At 49.9% G+C, this 27,104-nt stretch overlaps 1 protein-coding gene across 1 annotated transcript in view; it reads right to left on the bottom strand.

The window, feature by feature from the left end:
* GPR137B (G protein-coupled receptor 137B) overlaps positions 1-16,370 on the bottom strand; it is a 55,463-nt gene extending 39,093 nt beyond the window's left edge. The window contains exon 1 of the mRNA XM_052640689.1: positions 15,984-16,370. Within this exon, the coding sequence (XP_052496649.1) occupies positions 15,984-16,352 (369 nt within the window). The 5' untranslated portion in view covers positions 16,353-16,370. The remainder of the gene's footprint in view (positions 1-15,983) is intronic.
* Between the last annotated feature and the right edge of the window lie 10,734 nt (positions 16,371-27,104).

The following is a 27,104-nucleotide window of genomic DNA, read 5'->3' on the forward strand; positions in this document are numbered from 1 at the left end:
ATTTTATTTTGATGTAGACCATTTTTTAAGTCTTTATTGAATTTGTTACAACACTGCTTCTGTTTTATGTTTTTTGTTTTTTTTGGCCACAAGGCATGTGGGATCTTGGCTCCCCAACCAGGGATTGAACCCACACCCCCTACATTGGAAGGTGAAGTCTTAACCACTGGGTTTCCAGAGAAGTCCTGAATTTTATCTCTAATTAAAAAAGAAAAAACACTATTGAAGCCCCCAGCATCTCTCTCCTTGGTTCTGATTCCTCAGAACAGAGAGAATGTCCACCTCACTCTGGTGTTCTGAGAGCCAGCAGGCTTCTACTTTTTAAGAGGATAAATAATACATAGTCCGATCTTGCATGGCGTCTCACTTTGAATCAATGCTTTCCATCCCCTTCTACAACTTGTCTGCTCACCTGTCATGAGGAGTTTGCAATATATCGATGCTGAAACACATGGCTCTCGTTCACGTGTTCTCACTAAGGGTAGTAGCCCACTGTCTGTAGGTCACAGATGTGTGTCCATTTCAGCACAGAGACATTTAAGAATTGTTAAGAGTGTGGGAATTCCCTGGTAACTCCAGTGGTTAGGACTCAGCTCAGAGACAGGGCCCAGGTTTGATCCCTGGTCAGGGAACTAAGATCCTGCAACCCATGCAGGATATATTTAGATATACATAAAACTTAAAAGGGGCTTCCCTAGTGGCTCAGATGGTAAAGAATCCACCTTCGACATGGGAGACCCAGGTTCGACCCCGGGGTCAGGAAGATACCCTGGAGAAGGAAATGGCAGCCCACTCCAGTATCCTTGCCTGGAAAATGCCATGGACAGAGGACCCTGACAACTATAGTCCACAGGGTCACCATGACAAACAGTCAGATATGCCTAAGTGACTAAGCACACACACACACCAAAAAAAAAAAAAACCTTTAAAAAAGTGTGGACTCTGGAGCTGGTTTCCCTGGGCTTGAATCCTGGCTCTACCAGTGATCAGCTGTGTGACTTTAGAAAAGTTACCGAACCTCTCTGTGCTTCAAGAACCTCATCTGTAAAATGAAACTAATAATAGTGCCCATCTCATAGGTTTCTCTGAGGATGAAGTGAATTCACACAGAGCACTCACCTATCAGACACCTTCTCAGTGTTTACGTGTGTGGCCTCTGCTGATCTGATTATTATTAGTCCCGTCATTTGCTCTCAAACCACAACTCTAAGCGCACAACTACCAAACTGTGATCATAAATGCTCTCCTGACCATAAAAGGCACTTTCATACTCAAAAAGGCTAGGAGCCACTGACACATTCACCATGTGTGCTCGTGATCCCTCTACGCTGCCCACTTCCTGATATATTGGGGAAATTATGCAAAGCCTGAGGCCCCGGGCTCCCTGGCTGACAGTCATTAGTCTGTGTTTCCACATGCTGAGCATCCTCATTCACCAGAGCAGGGTGGCTCGACCTGCATTTTGTTCATTTCTGGAGTCTGCTGAATCCAAATGCAGATGTTTCCCTTTCTGTGCTGCTGCTGCTGCGTCACTTCAGTTGTGTCCGACTCTAGCAATCCCTTAAGAAGAGCAAGACGGGTCCAGCATTTCAGGTCTCCTCTCTGAGACCGCAAAGGCAGGGGTGACATCTCTACGTCAGCGGACACTGGCCATGTGTTTAAAGCCACAGGATATATGAAATAGACAACCACCAAAGACCTATGACATAGCACAGGGAACTCTACCCAGTACTCTGTAAAAACCTAAATGGGAAAAGAACTTGAAAAAGATTAGATATACGTAAAACGGAGTCAGTTTGCTGTATACTTGAAACACATTTTTCAATTAATTAATTTTAATTGGAGAGTAACTACTTTGCAATATTGTGACGGTTTTGCCATATATCAACATGAACCAGCCACAGGTATACCTGTGCCCCCTCCCCATGTCTGAACACCCCTCCCACCTCCCTCCCCACCCTATCCCTCTGAGTTTTTCCAGAGCACAGGTTTTGAGTGCTTCATGCATCGAACTTGCCCTGGTCATCTATTTTACATATAGTAATGCACATGTTTCAATGCTATTCGCTCAAATCATCCCACCCTCGCCTCCTCCCACTGAGTCCAAAAGTCTGTCCTTTATGTCTGTGTCTCCTTCACTGCCCTTCATGTAGGACTGTCGGTACCGTCTTTCTAAATTCTATGTATGGTATGTTAATATACAGCATTTGTCTTTCTCTTCCTGACTTACTTCACTCTGTATAATGGCATCAGGTTCCTCCACCTCATTAGAACTGACTCAAATGCATTCCTTTTCATAGCTGAGTCATATTATCACCCTGCTTATTTAACTTCTATGCATAGCACATCATGAGAAACGCTGGGCTGGAAGAAGCACAAGCTGGAATCAAGATTGTCGGGAGAAATATCAATCATCTCAGATATGCAGATGACACCACCCTTATGGCAGAAAGTGAAGAGGAACTAAAGAGCCTCTTGATGAAAGTGAAAGAGGAGAGTGAAAAAGTTGGCTTAAAGCTCAACATTCAGAAAACGAAGATCATGGCATCCGGTCCCATCACTTACTTCATGGCAAATAGATGGAGAAACAGTGGAAACAGTGTCAGACTTTATTTTGGGGGGCTCCAAAATCACTGCAGATGGTGACTGCAGTCATGAAATTAAAAGATGCTTGCTCCTTGGAAGGAAAGTTATGACCAACCTAGACAGCATATTCAAAAGCAGAGACATTACTGTGCCAACAAAGGCCCATCTAGTCAAGGCAACGGTTTTTCTAGAGGTCATGTATGGATGTGAGAGTTGGACTGTGAAGAAAGCTGAGCACCGAAGAATTGATGCTTTTGAACTGTGGTACTGGAGAAGAAGACTCTTGAGAGTCCCTTGGACTGCAAGGAGATCCAACCAGTCCATTCTAAAGGAGATCAGTCCTGGGTGTTCTTTGGAAGGAATGATGCTGAAGCTGAAACTCCAGTACTTTGGTCACCTCATGCGAAGAGTTGACTCACTGGAAAAGACTCGGATACTGGGAGGGATTGGGGGCAGGAGAAGGGGACGACAGAGGATGAGATGGCTGGATGGCATCACTGACTCGATGGACGTGAGTTTGGGTGAACTCCGGGAGTTGGTGATGGACAGGGAGGCTTGGCGTGCTGCGATTCATGGGGTCGCAAAGAGTTGGACATGACTGAGCGACTGAACTCAACTAAACTGAACTGAATATTCCATTGCATATATGTACCACAACTTCCTTATCCATTCATCTGCCAATGGACATCTAGGTTGCTTCCATGTCTTAACTATCATAAATAGTGTACATTGGGGTACATGTATCCTTTTCAATTCTAATTTCCTTGGGGTGTGTGCCCAGCGTTGGGATTGCTGGGTCACATGGCAGATCTAGTCCCAGTTTTTTGAGGAATCTCCACACTCTTCTTCATAGTGGCTGTACCAGTTTGCATTCCTATCAACAGCTAAAATAGCATTGTAAATCAATAAAAAAAATTTTTTAAAAATTTTAAAACCATGGAACCCCACGATAGAAAAAGGAGTATGCTGTCCACATCATGTCATTCTGGGTGCAGGAACCAAGGCATGCTCTGTGTCCCCGCCTGGCTGGGTGTCACAGGCCCCCAGGGAGGTGACTGGATCCCAAGCTCAGGTCTTCACCCTGTCACCTCCTGCCTTTCAACTTGGCAAGTGCAGGGTTCAAGAAGCAAGTCCTGCTCACTGCTCAGTCTCACACTGACCCTTGAGACACAGAGGCCCCCTAGGTGAGCTGCTTTCATATGCGAGGGGCTTCTCAGGTGACTCAGTGGTAAAGAACTCACCTGCCAATACAGAGATAGGGGTTTGATCTCTGGATCAGGAAGATCCCCTGGAGGAGGAAATGGCAACCCACTCCAGTATTCTTCCTGAAGAATCCTGTGGACAGAGGAGCCTGGAGGGCTACAGTCCATGGGGTCACAGACAGTCGGACATGACTGAGAATGCATGTTTCACATGTGATCTTGGGATCAACAATGACTCTCTTCTCTGAGCTTCAGTAAAGTCCAGAACTCCCTGGAAGCATCCTCAGCCTTCACCTGCCCTCCTGAGAGCTTTCCTGCCCAGTCCTGTCCTGTCCAGCTGAGCCAGCAGCTGACAGCCCTCCTTAGGTTCATGCACGTTTGCATCCTACCCCCACAGCCAGCCTGGGAGCCCCAAGAGACAGGAGCTCAGCCTCATACCCACCCCCCCACTCCTCTCAGGGCCCCCTCATAAATGAAGGGATGAGGTCTCAGTGGAGAAGGGCGTCTCCACCTGCCCCCTCCCTTTCTGAAAGTGCCTCTCCTCCTCTAGTTCCCAGTGGTTCAGCCAAGCTCCTCTCTCCTCCAGCCCTGTCCCAGCGGCTCACCAGAGCCTCCCTGTCCCCATCAACTTAACCGCGGCTCCATCTACCAGCATCTACCCATGCTGCCCTGCAAGCTCTTGGCTCCACAGTGGCCAAGTCAGGCCCGCAGGCACCACCCACGAGGGCTGGCGACCATCTCAAGGCCTTGGAGAGTACACTCGTCCAAACACACTCAGAGTCACTTAAGACAGCACCAAACTTGCCTTCAGTTGCCCTGCTTTTTCCAGTGGCCTCTCTCACCACGCAAACATCTGTGTCCAGGTGTGAGGCTGGCCAGACTGCCATGAACTTGCCATTTTTGTTGTTGGCTGCACTCGGCTTACTGCATCTTAGTTCCCCAACCAGGGACTGAACCTGGGCTCTCGGCAGTGAAAGCATTGACTCCTAACTGCTGGACTTCCAGGAATTCCCTGAACCTGCTTTTCTTCTCGTCCCTGATAAACTCTTTTTACCTTCCCGGGCCTCAGTGCTTCTCATAACATAAGGGGATCAGAACTAGAGTTCCTCACAGTGACTTCTGCTTTTCAAACTGTGACGCAAAATTCTCAAGAGGGCAGCCCCACAGGGACTGGCAGTCTTGCTTCAGTTGGAGATGGGCCCAAACTGTTGTGAAAGAGGGAAGGGACGTGGGGCCAGCCACCCCTAGGGCTTCCCCAGGTCCCCTCACTGGTGTGGGTGGAGATGGAACAAGGCCCGTGAGCCTTCCTGGCACACATCTCCCTCCCTGGGCTCATGAATGGGAAGGGCTGTGGCCACACAAGGTTACCATCATGGTTATATGTTTCTGAATTGCTCCTGCCATCATCCCAGTTCACAGTTTACCAGCCAGGGCCCTACCCGTAATTGTTCTAAATGTGCTTAAATAAGGTGACACGTTGCATGGCGGGATACATTTCTCCACCTGGGAAGCCTAGATGGGTTACCAGCCAGCCAGGCCCCAAGGCGCTAGAAGGAAGGTTTTGGTGTGGCTACAGCAGCATCGTGCTGTCTCACCACTGGACCCTGAGCCTCGAAGCAAATAATGTATAACTACAAAACAGGTTAACAGCGAAGAAGCCTCAGGTTTATTTTTTTCCTGCAGAAATAACTTTCTGCCTCGGAAAGAAGGAGAATTCTCTTGTCCTTGCTGGGAGCAGGGTGGTATTTATTTTGAACTTTACATCCCCTGGAAATTCACAAGTTGAAATCCTAACCCCCAGGGTGATGGTGTTAGGAGGTGAGGGCTCTGAGCGCTGAGGTCACGTGAGTGGAGCCTTCATAGGTGGTATTTGTGCTCTTATCAAAAGGAACTCAAGGAGCCCTCTCTCTGCTCTCTACCACGTGAGGACACAATGAGAGGTTGGCCCTCTGCAGGCAGGAAGAGGCCCTTGCTAGAACCTGACCCTGCTGACACCCCATCCTTGGACGACTATCAGAAAGTCTACAAACAATAAATGCTGGAGAGAGGGTGGAGAAAAGGGAATGCCCCTACACTGCTGGTGGGAATGTAAATTGGTGCAGCCACTACGGTAAACAGTATGGAGGTTCCTTAAACTAAAAACAGAGCTATCATATGACCCAGCAATCCCACTCCTGGGCATATATCTGGAAAAAAAAAAAACAATTCAAAAAGATATACACACCTCATCATCAAGACATGGAAGTAACCTAAATGTCCACTGACAAATGAATGGATAAAGAAGATGTGGTATGTATATACAATGGAGTATTGCTCAGTCATAAAAAAGAAGGAAATAAAGCCATTTGCAGCAACATGGATGGACCTAGAGATTATCATACTGTCAGATAAAGATAATATATGACATCACTTATATGTGGAATCTAAAGCAAAGAGTCAGACACAACTGAGCGACTGAACTGAACTGAACTGAACTGAAATAAAAGAGAGATACAAAAGAACTTATTTACAAAATGGAAACAGACTCACTGATTTAGAAAACAAACTTACGGTTACCAAAGGGGAAAGGCTGGGAGGAGAGAGATAAATTAGAGGAGTTTGGGATTAACATATACATACCACTATATTTAAAACAGATAACTAACAAGGGCCTACTGTATAGCACAGGGAACGCTATTCAATATCCTGTAAAGACTTAAATGGGAAAAGAACTTGAAAAAGAATAGAGACATGTATAAGTATGACTGAAACACTTTGCTGTAGATCTGAAACATGACATTGTAAATCAGCTATACTCAAATCTAAAACAAAAATTAAAAAAGAAAGCAATGGATTGATTATAAAGAAAGAAAGAAAAAGAAAAGAAACATCTGGTGTTGAAGCTGCCCCAGTCTGCAGTGTTCCGTTGTAGGAGCCAAACAGACTTAGACAGGGTCAGAGGATGCTCCAGTATCCTGCCCAGAGAACGGCCAGTGGGACCCCCTCCAAGAGAAGGAATGTGGTGACAGAAATTGCTCATGGGAGCAGACACAGGTCTGCAGCTAGACTGCCCCCAACTCACTGTGGGATGCCAGGCAGGGGCACATACAGCAACGACCAGGGCGGAGGGGAACAAACTCACATCCCATCAGACGCAATGAAGGGGAGCTTCTTGGTGGTCCAGTGGTTAAGACTCTGTGCTTCCAATGCAGTGGGGTGTGGGTTCAAACCCTGGTTGGGGAACTGACATCCCACATGCCATGTGGGATGGCCCCAAAAATCTGAAAATAAAAATTAAAAAAAGAAGCAAGGATGGGAACTGAGAACATCACAACCCAAGTAGGGACGACTCAAGAGGAAGCAACGAGTGCCACCAACCCTGGGAAGAGCAGTGTGTTGTGGGAGGGGTGGCACCACTCACAGGGGCCCCAAGGGTCGGGGCCAGCTCTCCCACCTTTGCATCCCTGGTGGTGGCCTAGATCCCAGGAAGCTGCCATGAACAAAGGAGGGTAAAAGGATTTGACTCACGCTAACAGTCGCAATGAGAAACGCTGGGCTGGAAGAAGCACAAGCTAGAATCAAGATTGCCGGGAGAAATATCAATAACCTCAGATATGCAGATAATACCACCCTTATGGCAGAAAGTGAAGAGGAACTAAAGAGCCTCTTGATGAAAGTGAAAGAGGAGAGTGAAAAAGTTGGCTTAAAGCTCAACATTCAGAAAACGAAGATCATGGCATCTGGTCCCATCACTTCATGGGAAATAGATGGGGAAACAGTGGAAACAGTGTCAGACTTTATCTTTTTGGGCTCCAAAATCACTGCAGACGGTGACTGCAGCCATGAAATTAAAACACGCTTACTCCTTGGAAGAAAAGTTATGACCAACATAGATAGCATGTTGAAAAGCAGAGACATTACTTTGCCAACAAAGGCCCATCTAGCCAAGGCTATGGTTTTTCCAGTGGTCATGTATGGATGTGAGAGTTGGACTGTGAAGAAAGCTGAGTGCCGAAGAATGGATGCTTTTGAACTGTGGTGTTGGAGAAGACTCTTGAGAGTCCCTTGGACTGCAAGGAGATCCAACCAGTCCATCCTAAAGGAGATCAGCCCTGGGATTTCTTTGGAGGGAATGATGCTGAAGCTGAAACTCCAGTACTTTGGCCACCTCATGCAAAGAGTTGACTCAATGGAAAAGACTCTGATGTTGGGAGGGATTGGGGGCTGGAGGAGAGGGGGACAACAGAGGATGAGATGGCTGGATGGCATCACTGACTCGATGGACATGAGTCTGAGTGAACTCCGGGAGTTGGTGATGGACAGGGAGGCCTGCCGTGCTGCGATTCATGGGGTCGCAAAGAGTCGGACATGACTGAGCGACTGAACTGAACTGAACAGTAGCAAGGGGCTTCCCCAGTGCCAATGCAGGAAATCCCGCAGGTTTGATCCCCAGGTTGGGAAGATCCCTTGGAGAAGGACATGGCAACCCACTCCAGTATTGCTGTCTGGGAAACCCCATGGGGAGAGAAGCCTGGCAGGCTACAGTCCATGAGGTTGCAGAAGAGTCAGACACGATTAGCGACTAAACAATGACAACAAGTAGCAAAGCCACCTGTTCTTTGTCAAGTGTGTGTCCTGCAGGCAGAATTACAGAGATGATGGAGTGAATTGAGGCCCCAACCTTCCATTGGAAACATCTCACTCATGGTGTAACCACCATAAGGACTGTCACTAAGTCACAGGGGCCGCTGGCACCACAGAGACAGACTTGACGTGGTCTGTTCTCCCCACTCAAGGTCAAGGTCCCTGAAGGCAGGAACTACATGTGACCATCACCCAGTCTGCACAGCCTGCAGGGAATAACAGGCCTCAGAAGAATGTGTTAAGTGTCCCTCCAAGGATGAGCACATAAGTGAACTGTGGAAGATGCTTACGGTGGCATACCATCCAGCCTTAAGAAAGAAGGAGCTATGACATGGACGAACCCTGAAAACATCATGCTAAGTGAGAGGAGCCAGACACAAAAGGCCACTTAGTGTACGATCCCTCTGATATGAAGTATCCAGAACAGGGGGCCTCCCCGGTGGCACCAGAGGAAAAGAACCTGCCCGCCAACGCAGGAGACATAAGAGATTCAGGTTTGACCCCTGATTCAGGAAGATCCCCTGGAGGAGGGCATGGCAACCCACTCCAGTATTCTTGCCTGGAGACTTCCATGGACGGAGGAGCCTGGCAGACCTCAGTCCACGGGGTCGCAAAGAGTCGAACACGACTGAAGCGACTTAGCATGCATGCACACATGCACATCCAGAGCCAGACGGGTGTTTGCCAGGAGCTGGGGTGAGCAGGGAAAGTGGACTGACTGCTAAATGAGCATGGAGGGTGTTTCTGGAGTGACGAAAATGTTCTGGAACTGAACCGCAGTGGCTATTGCATAAAAATGTCAATGCACTAAAGGCCACACCAAGTCGTACATATTAAAATGGTTAAGTTTACGGCATGTGAATGTCATCCCAATTTTAAGAACACACTTGTCGAGTGAATGAAATGAATCTCCAAATTCATGTCCACAGACTGTGTGACTCAGGATCGGGGTTCAGGGGCCAGCCAGGCTCCCATTCAGCCCACGTGCCTCTGCTCCTGGTCACACATCACCCACAGACCGTCACATCACCTGATGGGCAGCACGACCTCTGGCATCTCTTAGGTCTGGGTAGCAGGGGGAGGGTATATGAGGCAGGGTGCAGGCCAGAGAGCTGATTTCAGCCCTTGTAGACATTTACCCTGTGTTTCACACACTATGTAGCCTGGCTGGTGGGTGTGTCATTAAAAGGCGGGGACCGGAGGACATCATAAGAGATCCAGCCCAAGGCCCCTCACCTGTGTTTCCCCAGGCTCTGCAGGTGGGGAGAGGACCCCGTGGGTGGCATGCGGCTCCGTTTGTGTCTGTCTTCCCCTACAGTCTGGGGCCCCTCGGGGCACAAATCCAGCTGTCTCTGACCCTGGACACCTGCGCACAGGTGACTGATGTGTTCGCTGAGTAAATGACACTGTAACCAGGAGACGAGAAGCCACAGCCTGTTATAGCTTGTTTCCAAAGTGCCCAAAGGACCTGCCCCCAAAACAGCAAGGTGACACACACTGGACTTGCCCAAAGTTTCTCCCAAGAACTGAGTCCAGCCTGCAATCTGTTATCCTATGGCCTACGAGCTTAGAACAGCTTTTTTTTTTTTTTTAACCTTTTTAAAGAGATGTCTAAAAAGAACAAAAAAAATTACGCAACAGAGATCATGTGTAGCTACAAGGCCTAAAATATTGATGTGGACACCATCACGACTTCCTTTCCTGTGCTTTCCACACCCAAGTTTAAGGAAACGAGCCACTAAAACCACGGGGTCATCTGTTGTCCTCAGAGGTTAACAGACTCTAAACTTCAGCCATGGGATAAATCAAAAGTAAAATATTTACAAGCTTCTGTAGACCTCCAGGGGCGCATACGTGCCAGGGATGGTCAGCACTGTGTGCCGAGCCCATCCGTCTGGAGAAAATTGACCTGCCACACCCACAACCGAGAGGCTTCTCTCCTCTCCCTGGAGCTGCAAGACAATCAGAAATCGGGGGACAACAGCGGATTTTGGATCAAAAACTATGTTGTTCTCAAAAACCTAAGACTGAGGGATGTCATTCGGATGAGGGGCTGTCTATTTCATCGATGCTGCTCTCTGATCATCCCGCCCCTCGGTGCTTCACCCCGCGCCTCCAAGCTGATGGCTCTGGGGACCGAAGAATGGGGTACAGCACAGCCCTCTGGTGGGGAGGGCACTGCCGTTGGACATGCCAGCACAGCCCACCTGAGCAACCAAGAGCCTTAGGACAGTGCTCTCTCTCTGCCTCCCTGCTAGCTCCTGCTTGTCTGACCGCGGGAAAGTCAGGAAAGCAGAAGGATGCAGCCAAAGCTTACAGGCGTGAGAGTGTGGGGGCCCCAGACTCCGGCTCTCAGTCACGTCCGCCTCTGCATGTGTGTTTAGCCTCTCAGGCATGTGCAACTCTCTGCAACCCTTTGGATGAGAGCCCGCCAGGCTCCTCAGTTCATGAGCTTTTTCAAGCAAGAATACTGGAGAGGGTTGCCATTTCCTTCTCCAAGGGATCTTCCTGACCCAGGGATCGAACCTGCCTCTCCCGTGTCTCCTGCATTGCAGGTGGATTCTTTACCCGCTGAGCCACTGAGGAAGCCCCTCAGATATGCTGAGAGGAGGCTAACTTTTCCCATAAGGGCCGAGGGCATGAAATTTGGTTCCCCTGATGCTGCTGCCCTACTACACAGAAGCAGCCAAAGAGAAGAGCAAGCGCTTCGAGGAAAGATCTGAGGAGACTGGGCTGTAAAATTAGAAAGCTGCTTTTTGGGGGTGGGGGATTTTTAGCAGTAAAATTAGGAGTTGACTTCCTGGGGGCTGCTGGTGATAAATGGTAGACTGAACGCTAATAAGGAAGACGTCTCATGAACCTGTGCGTGTGTGCATGGACACACTACAGGAGTGTACACACACATACCACACACACAGCTCTGGCAGCTGGAAGCCCACTGGGCGACCACAAGGAGCCGGTGCAGGGGTCAGGAAGCCACAGTGTGGTGCAGACGTGAGGATTCCCCACCCCTGTGCGACTGTGTGGCCCCGGTTCTGAAATAAAATCCTTGGGGACCAACAAACTTGCCCTGTGTGTTCCTAAGCTTCTTACTTCTTCATAATCACCAAGAGGCCTAGAAGCTTCCCTCCTCACAACTCCTAGATGAGGGCCTGGCACACAACAGATTCAGTCAACGTTCTTCATGAAATGGACTGCCAAAAACCACAGCGAGATCCACTCCTGCCTGAGGTCCCACCTCCTCCTCCCTTTTCCTGGTGCAGGTTAAGACAGGGTCCCCGGATTAGATTTTCAGATGCTTCCTTCTTTCCTGTCAGCAGAGATAAGGACCAGGATGCATTTCAAGGGGCCAGGGGAGGCGGGGGGCGGGGGTTGTTGTGTGCAGCAAGCACTCTTCCTGGCTCTGTGTGCCTAGCTGGGGACCCTGGACAAGTCACCAGGATCCTCGAGGCCTCGGTTGGCTGTAAGCAGAATGAAGGTGGAGCTTCTGGACCTCCCAGGCCCATCAGCTCTTGGGGTCAGGAGCCGCAGCCGTGAGGAACCAGGGACTTCCAACCTCTTCCCAAGGAGAGGCCCAGTGCCACTGCCATTCGACAAACATGAAAGTTGCCGGTTGGAGGAAAAAGTCATTTCAGTGCCACAGTGGGTAATGAAGAGCCAAACCAGTGCTGGGGCCTGACCTTCAGGACTGCGGTTTGGCCAGTCTGGGCTCTGGCTATTAAAAGATGAGGCAGAGCATCTCAACTGAGGGAGAGGGAGAGGACGGGATGAGAGACTCCTTTAACCTGCTCCAACCCGGAGGGAGGGCACTAGGGCCGCCCTTGTCCTACAGCAGGTCAGTAACCCAGCTCTGCCCAGAGAGCCCAAGGAGGGCTGGCTCCTTAGGCTCCATCCCCTGATTCACAGGTCTTTGCAAGCTCACCACGACTCCCTGGCCCACCACGAGTCCCAAGCCCTCACTGTGAACTCTAACACCTACCATGACCCCTAGGATCCCACCATGAGATGCAACACCCATCATGACCTCTAGGCCTACACCATGAGCTTCAACCCCCACCTTGACCCCCAGACTCCCACCATGAGATCTAACATCCATCATGACACCCAGACCCCCACCATTAGCTCCAAAATCCACCATGACCCCCAGACCCTAACCATTAGCTCTAACACCCAACATGACCCCCAGACCTCCACCATGAATTCCAACCCCCACCATTACCCCCAGACCCCTGCCATGAGATCCAACCCCCACCATGACTCCCTGGCCCCCAGCAAGAGCCTCAGATGCCCACAGGAAAGCCCCTGCATCCTCCCACCCACACTCTTAAGGCATAGTAGGTGCTGGCTCCTGCGTCACTGTCTGTTAATCAAACCACCTCTTTCCATGGGAGGGTTCACTTCTTTTCCTTCCTCAAACCGGCCTGTAATGGTAGGAGTCTGTCTCAGGGGTCAAGACAAGGCTGCACCAGGGGGAAGCTGAGCCTGCCACTCTCCTTCACACCCAGGAACCCCAGGAGTCTGAGGTCCAGGCCCAAAATTCTAGTGGGGGACAGCTGGGGGACACACCCACCCAGGTGTCACTGCGCTGCCAGGACCCTCCGACAGTTCTACAGACAGACCTACCTCGCAGGGGACTTCACTGGCCCAGAAGCTTGTGGCCTTGGCCCTGGTGCGTCTACCATATAGCCTGGTGGGCGGAGGGCTTACCACACCTCATGCACAGAGACCCCTGTGCACCTCAGGTCTCAGGGTCCTGCCCCCTCTAAGACCCCTTTAAAAAGCAAATGAGCACTGAGCTAGAAGAACAGATTCTGGAGTGTATGCCTCCACTCCAGCCTCGGCCCTGCAAACTCCTAGAGCAGCAGGAGCTGAGCAGGAGTCTGCTGGACCCAGCAGGGCCCGGAGCTGGAAACAACTCAGTGCCTGGGGCTTCAAGGAGAGCTCAGACGCTCGGAGCCAGACATAGACACACAGAGCCTGCTAATGACTGAACCAGTCCCACCAGGAGCTGGAGAGAGGAATCTCCTGCAGTCTTCGGAAGTGAAATATACTCTCCCTTAAATCCCTTGACTTATTACTCAGCTGTGTTGGATGTATACTTGGCATCTCCTCAACTGGATGCCAAGCTCCCAGAGGACATGATGTGACATTCACAGGAGGGTACGCTTTCCCACTGTAAGATGTTTCAAATACTGTACCATGAAGGACAAGCCTGGCACTCTGATGTCACAGATGTGGGTGTGATTCCTGGCTCCAGGGCAGTGTGACCCTGAGGGAGTCATATATAACCTCCCTGGCCCTCCTCTGAAAAACAGGGACACCATCCATCCTTCCTTCAGAGGGTAGTTGGGAAGAATAAATAAGACCGCTCAGAATCGTGCCTAGCACACAGCACAGGGTTCTTCATTGTTAGCCACTACCCACCAGCCTCCAAAATCTGATTTACATTCTCTAAGACGGGGCTCAAGCCGCAGTAATCCTTAATGCTCCCCCAGCCGTTCCAGTGGTTGAAGAGCCTGGCCTAACAGAAGGCACATGGGAGGGGTCGGGGGAGAGGGATGTTGGAGCTGGGAGTCAAAGGGCGACCCCTTTAAAACACCCTGGAAGTATCAGACTATTTGCCAGGAAGCCAGGAAACAGCTCATCTGCCAGGGTGTCTGTGATGCCAGCAGTTAGTACCACCTCCTCCTGCCAGCCACCCTGGAGATATAAAGAAAACAAGACCTGGGAGTCATCAAGAAGCCAGGGCGGTGGCTTGTGGCCTCTCAGCTTGCGAGGCTGTTGGCCTGGTCACTCTTTCCCTCACTCAGCATTTACTCGCCAACCAGCAGATGGTGCAGAAAATGTGTGGCTCTGCGCCTAATCCAGCTCTGAGCGCAAACTTTGCATGTGACTACCAGACAGTCAGGGCCGTGCTCTAAGCTGTCCTTTTTCCTTCTCAAAAAGGGACCTGACCACAACATGCCATCAGACCACTGTCACAGTTCTTGAAGGAACATCAACATACCTGACTTCTGAATCTTCCTGGAATCACCCGCTTTGGATCCAATTTAAAAAAAAGAAGAAGTCAGAGTGTCTGCACTGTAGCTGACTGCCTGAACTGGTTTTTGGATTTAAAAGCTGTATTTGGACAGATGACATACATGACTCGTGGACTGGAAAATATGCTGATACACTGGACGGAGGAGACTGCTTTATCTATAGATCCCTTTTGATAAAATTACAATAGCTACTTATGCTAGCTTTTAGCCAAAAGTATTTCCTCCAAATTGTCATTCAGGGGCTCCCATTACACCAGAGTAATTCTTATTCTACCTTTTCTTCCTTTTTTTTTTTTTTCCAACAACAGCATTTTTTTTTCTTTTTAAGGTTTTTTTGGATGTGGACCACTTTTAAAGGTTTTATTGAATTTGTTACAATAATGCTTCTGTTTTATGTTTTGAATTTTTGGTTGCAAGGCATGTGGAATCTTAGCTCCCCAACTAGGGATCGAACCTGCACCCCCTGCATTGGAAGGTGAGGCCCCAACAGTATTTTAATAAATAAGGACACTATTAAAAGGAATGTAATACTTGCTGGCACAAAGCGTCTAGCCAAGCGACAGTTCTTAAATTCCCCTTACCAGGTGATATCATTGGCCTTCCCTCTGGACAGGGTCCTAGTGAAAATGGACATTTTAGTGCTTGGAAAGCTAATGGGAAGCAGAGATGCTGCTGCTGATGACAGTATTGTGCTATTACACCTTTATACAATACTTCACACGCTCTTTGCAAGACACTTTCCAATTACTGTACTTAAGTCAAGCGTCGCAGCAGCCAAGTCAATTCGCACGTTCTCCCATTAGCTTATTAACAATCTGCTCGTAAAACGACTCCCCAGTGCCTGTAAAAGGGCGCCAGGAAACTTTCGGCTTTTTCTCGGGGCCTCTCAGATGAGCTCAGGGCAACCCTGAGCTCTCGAGGCATCAGCTCGGGAGCTGGGTGCTACCCCGACGGCTGTGTAGCAATCCTGTGGAATGAGTGAGCAGGCTGCCCTTCAGCAGGGCTCCCAGGCTGGAGGCTCCAAACATTCCATCCAAACCAGGGCAGTCCCACTCTGTCCTCAAAAAAGCCAGCGTCTGGCCCCAACCTGGAGGCCAAGGCGGCAGCGACTTCTCCAGGCTGGTGGTCAGATGCTTTGGGACGAGGGGGCAGAAGGGAAACTGGAGTGCCAGTCTCCTTGGTGGGCACATCTCCCATCAGTACCGAGTCTGATGTGTGCACGGAGATGCTGCCGCGCCCTGCGCGCTGAGTGATGCCGACTTGCGGGCAGAGGATGACGGGTGGCCGCCAGCCCTCACTCTCCTTTCCCTTCCCCTTCTCCCCCTTCGGGAATGAGACGGCGTTACCTGGGACAAAGGCCTGCAGGTGGGACAGGGCTCGGACCACCCCAGAATCAATGCTTTCCACACACACCCCCGCCACGCACACTTAGCCCCAGGGCTCTGCGACCCGCTCCCGCGGCTGCCATCGCCCCCGCCAGGTGAGCACCCCCAGGCGTTCCCGCCAGCGGGGGCGGCCTCCCGCGACTCACCTGCGTGAAATACAAGTTCATCAGCGTCAGGGTGAAGAACTGGAGGCACACGGGGAAGCAGTAGAGCAGCCAGAAGACGAAGGGGCTGAGCGCGTTGGCCGCCACAAAGTCTTTGAAGTAGAAGGAGAAGAGGACAGTCCGCAGGGAGGCCCAGAAGAGGCAGAGGAAGAGGAAGACGCTCTGGTAGCTGAGCCGCTTGTGGCGGTAGCGCAGCACCAGCCAGAGCTGCGCGTAGATGAACAAGAAGAGCAGCGAGTAGAACACGGTGTAGACGACAGTGAGGCCGAGCTTCACGTAGGGGGGCACGGCCGGGGTCAGTGTGGGCGGCAGCGAGTCGTTGCGGAGGGGGTCCCACGGCGGGGCCTCCATCGGGCCGGGGGCGCTGCGGCGCGGCCCGCGCGCTCCGGCTTCATCTGGGCTCGCGGCCGCCGCCACCCCCGCGGGGGTCTCCGCGCATCGCGCTCCACCCGGAGCCGGGCGCCTGGAGGAAAGAAAACAAGCCGCACTTCCTCCCCCGGCACCACATGATTCACTGGGGCGGCCTTTGTCTGCGATTGGCAGCGCCGCGCCCGCCGCCCCCGCGCGCCCGCCGGCCCCGCGCGCCCCGGCTCTGCCCTGCGCGCCCCCACGAGCCCCGCCCCGCGCGCCGCGCCCCCCGGCCCGCCCCCGGCCCGGCCGCCCGGCCCCCGGAGCCCCGCCCCCCGCCCCGCGCGCCGCGCCCCCCGCCCCGCCCCCGGCCCGGCCGCCCGGCCCCCGGAGCCCCGCCCCCCGCCCCGCGCGCCGCGCCCCCCGCCCCGCCCCCGGCCCGGCCGCCCGGCCCCCGGAGCCCCGCCCCCCGCCCCGCGCGCTCCGCGCCCCTCCCGCCCGGCCCCGCCCCCCGCCCCCCCGCGCCGCCCGCCTGCAGCCCCCCGGAGCCAGCCGCTGCAGCGTCGCCCGCCGGCCAGACCCCCCGCGCCCCGCGCTCTCGGCTGATGGTTAGTTGTTACAAGAAGTTATTTTCTTTCAGCAGCGACAAACGTTACAAAAAACATTTTTTTTAACTTTCAAAATAAAACTTTGCGACTCTGTGGCAATGAAGTCACTGCCGTTTTTCCTTTTTCATACTGGAGTGATGTTTATTTCTAAATCCAGAAATGCCAAAGACAGGGTTTGTGTTTTTGAGGTCAGGTTTGTATACGCCGGGTGAGGAAAAGAATGGTCCCTGTGACTGCCTCCTGGTCTCGGTGGTAAGCAGGTCTGTTTCCTCCCGGAGAGCCACAGGGAGCGCCCCACACGGTGCTTCCCACACGGTGCTCCCGCGGCGGGCTGCGGATGCTCACCCCTCACCTCCCGGGAAAGCAGCTGGGGCAGCGGAGGGGGCCCCCCGACCTCAGAGTGCGGGTGACCGCCTCTGATTCCGATGCAACCCCTGCCACCCGTGCAGCAGGGCGGTCTGCGCATCAGACAGACAAGCCCTCTCCTTTTGCCGTGGCAGAGGAGTCGCTCCTCGGAGGCCATGACTCAGTTTACATCCCCAGGGGGCCTCTCCAGCATCACCTTAAGGGTGCTGGAATTGTAGAGTGCGGTGGAGGAGAGGGCTCGCCAAGCTGCCCTCTGGAAGCCGTTCTAGGCAAGCGGTTTCGGTAAACAGAAGAAAGAGACTGATATCTCCAAGACTCCAGTAATATCTTGTGATTTATTTTTTCATCTCAAGTTAATAGCCGACTTTGTTCCTAATCGTGTGTTCTCTTTCGTTAAAACAGCGTCCTCCCCGTCCCGGCCCCGCACCGGTGGAACATCGACCAGCCATGCTTTTCCAACCAATTATTTAGTGCTTGCACCCTGCTCATACGTTTCAGGTGATTCATCAGGTGTCTTTGGTGTCAAGCTCCTTTTCTAGTTACTCTCTCCTTTTCCTTTCTCGCTTGCCCCTCATTGTTCTGAGGATAAAGTCCAAACTCCTACCCTAGCTCGCCTCATTGACTTGTCCCTTAAGAGGTGTTAATGAATGTTAACACCTCTTAACTACTGTTGCCAAGGAAACCTTTCCACCCCCCCCTACTCCAACAGCTGGCCAAATCCTATTCCTTGTAAGGGGGTTGGTTACTTCCTCCAGAGAGTCTTTCTTAACCACATCACCATGGACTCAGTACTAGGGTGGGTGCAAGAAACAAGGTTTCCCTGGTGGCTCTGTTGGTAAAGAATCTGCCAGCAATGCAGGAGACCACCTGCAAGGCAGGTGACCTGGGTTCTGCCCCTGGGTGGGGAAGGTCCCCTGGAGAAGGAAACGGCAACCCACTCCAGTATTCTTGCCTGGAGAATCCCCATGAACAGAGGAGCCTCGCAGGCTATATAGTCCATGGGGTCGCAACAGTTGGACACAACTTAGTGAGTAAACCACCACTATCAAGAAACAAGTGACGTGAGTGACAGTTATGCAAGGATGCCTTCATCTTCACATGTGTTCTGTGTCCAAATTTCCTCTTTATACACTAACTCCAGGGCTTCCCTGATAGCTCAGTTGGTAAACAATCCACCTGCAATGCAGGAGACCCCGGTTCGATTCCTGGGTTTGGAAAATCTGCTGATGAAGGGATAGGCTACCCACTCCAGTATTCTTGGGCTTCTCTTGTGGCTCAACTGGTAAAGAATCCACCTGCAATGTGGAAGACCTGTGTTCGATCCCTGGGTTGGGAAGGTCCCTGGGAGAAGGGAAAGGCCCACTCTAGTACTCTGACTCGGAAAATTCCATGGACTGTATCGTCCATGGGGTTGCAAAGAGTTGGACACAGCTGAGTGACTTTCACTTTCACCAGTCATGTTAGATTAGGACCCACTCTAAAGATCTCATCTTTTATTATTATTATTGTCATTATTAACTTCGGTAAATTATATTATTAACACAAATATAATATAACATGCATATAACACAGCAAGGAATTGAGTCCTCAGGCCCTCTAATCTCCCAATTCTTACTCTTTCCAGTTGGTCCCCTAACCATCCATGAGAGACAAGAGAAGGTTTTGATTAAAGTCGGATGTTTTAAGTCAGGAACCCGCATAACCTCTCTTTTGGTTTAGTTGTGGTTGCAAAAGATAAGATACGATTTTAGCATAGTCAGTGAAAGACCCTGGTTTCCAGACTGCCTGGAACTAGAATTTAAGATCCTGACAAGGGCTTTCCCGGTGGCTCAGATGGTAAGGAATGGGACTGCAATGCAGGAGACCCGGGTCGGATCCCTGGATGCAGAAGATCCCCTAGTGAAGAGAATGGCTACCCACTCCAGTATTCTTACCTGGAGAATTCCTTGGACAGAGCAAAGAGTCAGACATGACTGAGTGACTAACGCAACTATAATCATTTCTTAAGCCTTCTGGACTTAGCATCAGCCACTCCACCCCACAGTTTTCCAGTCCTTTATGCCCTTCATGCTGTTCCCTGGCAGCCACCCCTTGGTTTCTCAATGCCTTAACTTCAATGGGACCTCCACTGTGCTGGGTGACCTTCACACAAGCAACCACAAGCGACATTGTGCCTGTCTTAACACAACTTGAATTTTAACTGCCCTTAGATCCAACCAGACAATCAATCTCAAATTCAGTCCCATCCCCTGAAGGTATGTGGCTGTCGCTTACCCTGCTGTCAATTTTGGTACTTCTCAGGATTCTTGATTACATGCAAGAGAAATAAATTTTGTTTAATTTCTTTTACCCCAGTCTCTGCCTTCTTCTTCACATGTGTTCTCTCTGTGTCCAAATTTCCTCCTTTTCTACTGACTCCAGTCATAGTGGATTAGGACCCACTCTATTGACCTCATCTTTGATTATTAAACTTTGGCAAATTTAAGCAGAAAAAGAATGTATTAAAAGGTACTTTATGTAGCTCACAAAATCCTCAGGAGCTCTGGAGGAGTTTGGAAGCTAAGAAAGGAGAATGACACCCAAGATAATGCTGCAGAACTGGTTCTGTAGGAATACTGTTGCTGCCACCCCAGGCTCTTACGTGGTAGCTTGCACCACGGACCTCCCCAGTGCTGGACGTTGGAAATGGCCTCTATCAACTAGGAATGAAGATAATGCAAATGACAGAAAACCTGGCTAATAATGGCTTAAACATAAATGCTTATTTTTCTCATCTATCTAGAAGTTAGTAGCTGCAAACGTGGAATCAACTCTAAAAAATCTGCCAGGAATACTGGTTCTTTCAGTCTGCTTTACGACCCTTAGCTTATTGGCTTTAATCTTCAGAGTTGTTCCTTCCTGGTTGCGAGATGGCTGCTGCAGGCCTAGATATTGCATATACATTCAAGGTAGAAATTGAGAGAAGACAGAAAGGGTGATTCCTATATCAAGAAGGCAAAAGTTTTCCAGAAATCTCAAGACGAAGCTCCATTTATATCTCCCCCAGCCAGAAGTGTGCCATACAGCCATCCAGAGAGAAGGAAAGAAGTTAGGAGTGCATGACCAGCCTGGATGAGGCTTAGAAAAAGGTTGGTAAAGGGTGTTGGGGGAGTGAATCCCTCTCTAGAATAGAGGATGTAGGTCATGCTGCTTTGAATCAAGAGCTTCCAATTCGAAGTCTGGGGCAGATCCATTTGATTGACTGAGACTAGACCACGTGCCCGCATCCCAGCAGCTATAGTGGCTAGGAACAGGAGAATGTAGCATCTTCTGCTTCCACGGCGGGTGCTTCTACTTCCGAGAGTAGGAAACTCCCCAGTGTAGCAAGGGAGTGCAGATGATGGGGGTACAAACTGGTGGCAGATAATTTCCTATACAGCTATAGATTTCCCCAGTTGATTACACATGTGTGCGTGCTCAGTTACTCAGTAGTGTCCAACTCTTTGTGACCCCATGGACTGTAGCCTGCCAGGCTCCTCTGTCCATGGGATTTTCTAGGCCAGAATACTGCAGTGGGTTGCCACTTCCTACTCCAGGGGATCTTCCTGACCCAGGGATCGAACCCACATCTCCTGTGTCTCCTGTACTGGCAGGCAGGTTCTTTCTACTGTACCACCCGGGAAGCACTAGAAGATTATACGCACATAGCTAAAAGTTTAGATGTAACTTTTTGAAAAAGGAATATAACATTTGCATGAAATTATCTCTTTTAAATTATCTGCCAGCTATCCTCAGAAATTCCTTTTTTTTAATTGTGGGGTGTTTTTTTTCTTTAATTTCTTACCCACGCCCTATGGCATGTAAGATCTTGGTTCCCTGATCAGGAATTTTACCTGTACCCCCTGCAGTGGAAGCTTGAAGTCTTAAGCACTGGGCTGCCAGAGAAGTCCCTCAGAAATTCTTTTAAATATTTAAAGGGTGAGAAGAAGGCAGGCCAAAGAAGGAACTTCTGTTTTGCCTCTTGGCTGGTCAATGAGATCCAACTATTACCGGGCATCTCTCCCAGCTCTGAACTTCCTGTCTTGACCGAGTGCCCAGGTAGCCAGGACCCCCAGCAGTGCAGCTGCCCCGGGCCTAATGACCCGAGCAAGCCCGGCCTCAGACCTTTGTCACACCTCCAGCCAGGCTCCACACCAGGTTGAACGTGTCTGTCTGTGTTCCACTTCAGAGAACTAGAATTTCCAAGGTGGTAAGTATTAACAGCTCAGCGTGCATGCTCGGTCACTGAGTCGTGTCAGACTCTGCGACCCCACGGACTGTAGCCTATCAGGCTCCGCTGTCCATGGGATTTCCCAGGCAAGAATACTGGAGTGGGTTGCCATTTCCTCTAGAGTAGCTTATTTCAATATATAAATCTTTGTTGGCATTTTCCTGGGAAAGAGCACTCCTCGGTACTGCTGATTCCAACTAGAGAAACGTATGATAGTTAGAAACAACAGAACTAACCACAGCCTGCTCAATCTAGGGCACAATGACAGACACCTAGAAGGGACGTACTAACCAGGAACTGGGTCAGGTAGAGAGGACACACCCCCTGCACAATGGACACTAGGCTTCTTTGTATTCATAGACATAAATTGTTAGATGAAACTGCTCAGCCATTACAGCAGCCACAGAATATTGCTTTTCTACATTTTTAAAATTCAACCCCTGAAAACTTTGTGTCATGTGGCTTTCAGCCTTCAGATTCCACTCCGAACAAAACTGGCTTTATTGGTTTGGTCTGGTATTTGCTCTAAGTGACATGTCCTGCTTTGCCAAACGTTAAGTGATTTTTTTTTTAAAATGACAACCCCTTCATGTCTATGATTAACACAACACATAGTTAGGTATGTTTGATTTATTACTGAATGAGCAATGAATTTGCTGGCAGTAGTTTGCTTAGCAATTCAGGACAAAGTAAACATCACTTGTGAGGTTTTTTTTTTTTTTTTGGTCTAAATTGCAATCAAACTTTGAAAGCTAAGGGTGTCAAAGGTTTCAGGAATGCTAAGAGAGTCGAGGGGTGAGATAGCAAAAGCGATAAGGGTTTTGCAAGCTGATTCTCGTGGGAAAGTTTTGTTTCAACAAATACGTCTCATGTTTTATGAAATATGATTCACTTATCTACTCTTCTCCATCTCATGTCTGTAAGTCCTAAATGTAAAGACCATGAAACATATATCAGAGTTTTAAAGCAACTTTATCGGATCATAAAATTCACCCATTTCAAGCGCACAACTCAATGATTTTTAGTAACTTCACCTCGTGGGGCAACTATCATCATAAATCTATGTTGAACTGTTTCATCCCCTCCCCCCCAATAAGAAGCATAATAGATTCTAATTCGGCCAGGTATGGGATTATTTGTAGCAAAGTCTAAATCCAAGGCAATCCTTAACCACTGTCTAAGCAAACAGGCAGATGATACAGCCCTCCTAGTATTGCTCAGAAGTACTCTTTTATTGATTCAATCATCTCATTAAAACTTCGGCTTAAGTAGGCCTGAGGTAGAAAGGGAACTTAGTATAAACTGACGCCAGTGGCAATCAGGAGCATGCCCTGTTGCTTGTTTGCTTGGAAACAGAGTGGAGTGTTTCCTTCCAGCAAATCCCAGAAGCGTGTTCACCTCATACTCTGCTCCAGGGAAGGTACTGTCAGAGGTTTCCTCACATTTCTATGGGGAAAACTAGATCCAGTTCTTTCCAGAAGGTTTTGTGTTGTTTTTTCATTTTGTCCATGCAACATATGGGATCTTATTAATAGTTTCCCAACCAGGACTTGAACCTGAGCTCCTGCATTGGAAGCAAGAAGTCTTCACCACTGGACCACCAGGGAAGTCCTTTCTAGGGATTCCTGGAAAGGCATGGTGCTGGCTAACGTTCTGTGATCTTATAAGCCCTTTCGTCTCCAGAAATAGCACTTCAGGTAGCTTGACTCCAAGAGGACAAGGATTCTACCCATGGAACTTCATTCTGTCTCACGGCCTGAGAATGGCCACATCTTATTTTCAGGGGTGTCTGTACTGCAGGAAAATGGTCTGTTACGATGGCACCACTGGTCTTCCTGTCATACATATGGTCAGCCCCCAAGAGGGGTTGGAGTTTCTAGGTCCAGTGAACTATGGAGATAGACTGGCTGATACCCCAAGGGCAGAACCAAAAGGATGAAGGATAAATCTCTTGAAAATCCTTCTGGATTTCCCTGATGGTCCAGTGGTTAGGAATCCACCTGCCAATGCAGGGAACATGGGTTCCATCCCTAGTCTGGGAAGATTCCACATGCCATGGGGCAACGAAGCCCATGAGTCACAGCTACTGAGCCCGTGCTCTAGAGCCTGTGAGCTGCAACTACTGAGCGCATGTACCCTAAAGCCCATGCTCCACGACAAGAGAAGCCACCACAGTGAGAGGCCCAAGCACTGCGACTAGAGAGCAACTCGAGGGCAGCAAGGAAGCACTGCTGCTGCTGAGTCGCGCCAGTCGTGGCCAGCTCTGTGCGACCCCACAGACAGCAGCCCACCAGGCGCCCCCGTCCCTGGGACACTCCAGGCAAGAATCCTGGAGTGGGTTGCCAAGTCCTTCTCCAATGCATGAAAGTGAAAAGTGAAAGTGAAGTCGTTCAGTCGTGTCCGACCCCTAGCCACCCCATGGACTGCAGCCCACCAGGCTCCTCCGTCCATAGGATTTTCCAGGCAAGAGTACTGGAGTGGGATGCCATTGCCTTCTCTGAAGACTAGTGCAGCCAAAACATAAATAAATGTTCATCTTAAAAAAATAAAAAACTATAAAGATTTTTCTTAAGGAAAAAAAATCCTTCTGAGAAGGCAGTTCAAGAGGTTGAACTACATCCAATTTCTGTGAGTCCTGAAGCTTCCTCTTCACTGTTAGAGATCTTCTTTAGGAAAAAAGCTACAAAACTACAAATACAAAACTGGGTACTAAAGTGAATTATTTATTTAGAATAACACATCACATTTAAGAAGCCTAACAGTCCCACGAACACCATAAAATCCAGAAGAATCGTAAGTATTTTCACTTATCTGAAGCATCTCTAAATACCCTTTCCTTACATTTTTTTTGGTCTTCATACTCCTCTTCATATAACAGTGATTCTGCAATATAATTTTCTGTAGAGAAATAGAATTCTCTTTCTATAATAGACAGAGAATTCTTTTCTCTAGCCCAGTTGATAAAACACTGCTTTTATTATTGAAGTTCAGGAGAGTTTCAGCCACACAACTCGTTATTGTCAGTCATGGGGATTTTTAGGATTGTTGTCAGTTTGGGAAAACCTCAATGAGCTTTTTTCTTTGTTTTTTGAACTTTCTTTTTAAAATTAGTTAATTCATTGGCTGTGCTGGGTCTTCGTTGCTGTGAGGGCAGGGCTTCTTCTCGTTGTGGTGAGCAGGAGCTAGTCTCTGGTTGTGGTGCCTGGGGTTTCCATCACGGCGGCTTCTCTTGTTGTGGGGCACATTCTCTGGAAGCACAGGGCTTCAGAGCTGTGGCTCCCAGGCTCTAGAGCATAGGCTTAATAGTCGTGGTCCACGGGCTTAGTTCGGGGGATGGTGGGGGGCAGAGAAGCCTGGCATGCTGCAGTCCATGGGTTCGCAAAGAGTCAGACATGACTGGGCGACTGGACAACAACAGCAACAAAGGGCTTAGTTGCCCCCAAGGTATGTGGGAATTTCCTGGTCCAGGGATCAAACCCATGTCTCCAGCATTGGCAGCCGGATTCTCAATGAGATTTTTTCACTTGTGATCTGTAGCTTTCAGGGCATCTCAAGTTTTCTTGTGTGGTGATACATCTTAGGGAGTCTTGGAGTTGGTGGCAGTCTTTACCCAGTGTGCTGTGAAGTCCAGGTCATGGTGTATTGAGTTTTGAGGTCCCTCCGTATTTCAGGCCAGTCAGCTGAAAATGAAAACAAAGGTCTCCCTAAGGAAAAATGCCTGCCAGCTCCTGGAGCCCAGACTCGCCACATCCAGAGCCTCATTTGCAGTTTTCCTCTGTGAGACAGTGCATAGAGATTGCTTTGTGTTTAGAAAGGGAAGAATGAGTTCCTTGCCTGCAGTGCCAGGACGCTGCCCCCCACATCCTCTGGTCCTCCATCTGGAGACCAGGGAAAAGGGAGGAAGAGGATGCAAAGAAAGCAGTCCAGGTATGAAGGCCGGGCTCTGGGGGTCCGGGCAGGGGCTGGCAGGATCTCAGAGATGCCCTGGGAATGGACCAACACTTCTATAGTAGATAGAAAATTTAAAATCGGCCCAAGAGAACCCAGAAGCAGATCCTTTACAAGGTGCTTGCCCGTTGTGCTCTCGAACTGTGAAAACAGCCCCTGGGACAATCATTTCAACCTTTGTATCTTGTCTTGGACCGAGAATAAGGAAACTAACTGTATTAGTTTGTAAGGGCTGACATAACAAGATACCACAATCTGGAGGCTTAAATGACAGACGTTTATTGCTCAGTTCTGGAGGCTGAAAAGTCCAAGCTCAAGGTGCCAGCATGGTGGGGTTCTGCTGAGGCTCTCCTTCTGGTTTGCGTGTGACCATCTTCTCCCTGTCCTCCTGTCCAGAGAGAGAGTGAGTTCTCTGGTCTTTTCTTGTAAGGGTGTTAACCTCATCATGAGGGCCCCATTCTCATGACCTCACCTAACCCTAATTATCTCCCAAAGGTCCCGCATCCAAATATCATCACCTTAGGGGTTAGGGCTTCCATGTGTGAATTTTAGGAAAGGGGGAGACACAATTAGGTTCTTAGTAGCACCAACTAAAGGGAGGGAATGGAAAAACCTGGAAAAAAGTTCAGGTGTGTTGGGGAGAAGCAGAGTCATAGGTATTGAGAGGCAGCTTGGGGAGCCAATGTGTGGGTGAACGGCTGCTCCCCTCTACTCACAGTGACAGCTCAAAGCCACACCGTAGCCACAACAGACTCAGCCTGACCAGCAAGTGCTGCCTCAGCACGTCCAGGCCCCGGGAACACTGCCAGCCTTCTGCTTCGACAAGCCCAACAACCAAGCTGCAGAGCAATGAACATGGTGATGCAGGGAGTAAAAAGTGAAGGTGAAAGTGTTAGTCGATGAGGGGTGTCTGACTCTTTGCAGTCCCATGGACTGTAGCCCACCGGGTTCTTCTGTCCATGGAATTCTCCAGGCAAGAATACTGGAGTGGGTAGCCATTCCCTTCTCCAGGGGATCTTCCCAACCCAGGGAACAAACCTGGGTCTCCTGCATTGCAGGCTGACTCTTTACTGTCTCAGGCACAAGGGAGGCCTGGTGCAGGGAGAGCCCCCCGCCAGCTCAGGGCAGGCAGCCTGAGCCCCTCCCAGCAGTGAGCTGAATAGGTGGCTGTGGAGATGTGAGGCCATTGGCACCCCTGGTGCCAAGCTGTTGGGGCAAGAAAGGGGTTGCTCTGGCCTCTGTCCGTGATGGATACCTGTGCCTCATGGATTGACTGAGTTTTTTGTTGGCCGTGCATGTGGGATCTTAATTTCCCTCACCCCCTGCGTTGGAAGCACAGAGTCTTAAACACTGGACCACCAGGAAAGGCCCACCTCATTGATTTAAACACAGCCTTGCTGATAACCATAGTTCTTCTTGTCCAGACTAAGTGATTAGCCTCATAGGGCTGTTGTGAACATGAAACAAGATAATGCATAGGAGCACGTAGCCCTGGATCTGGAAGAGCCCACCCACTGAGAATGGTGAGAGGTGTCAATGCTGAATGTCAGTCCAGCCGTGCAGTGGACAGGGACCGCCTTTACC

Source organism: Budorcas taxicolor, chromosome 5 (assembly GCF_023091745.1).
Source record: "Budorcas taxicolor isolate Tak-1 chromosome 5, Takin1.1, whole genome shotgun sequence".
NCBI lineage: Eukaryota > Metazoa > Chordata > Mammalia > Artiodactyla > Bovidae > Budorcas > Budorcas taxicolor.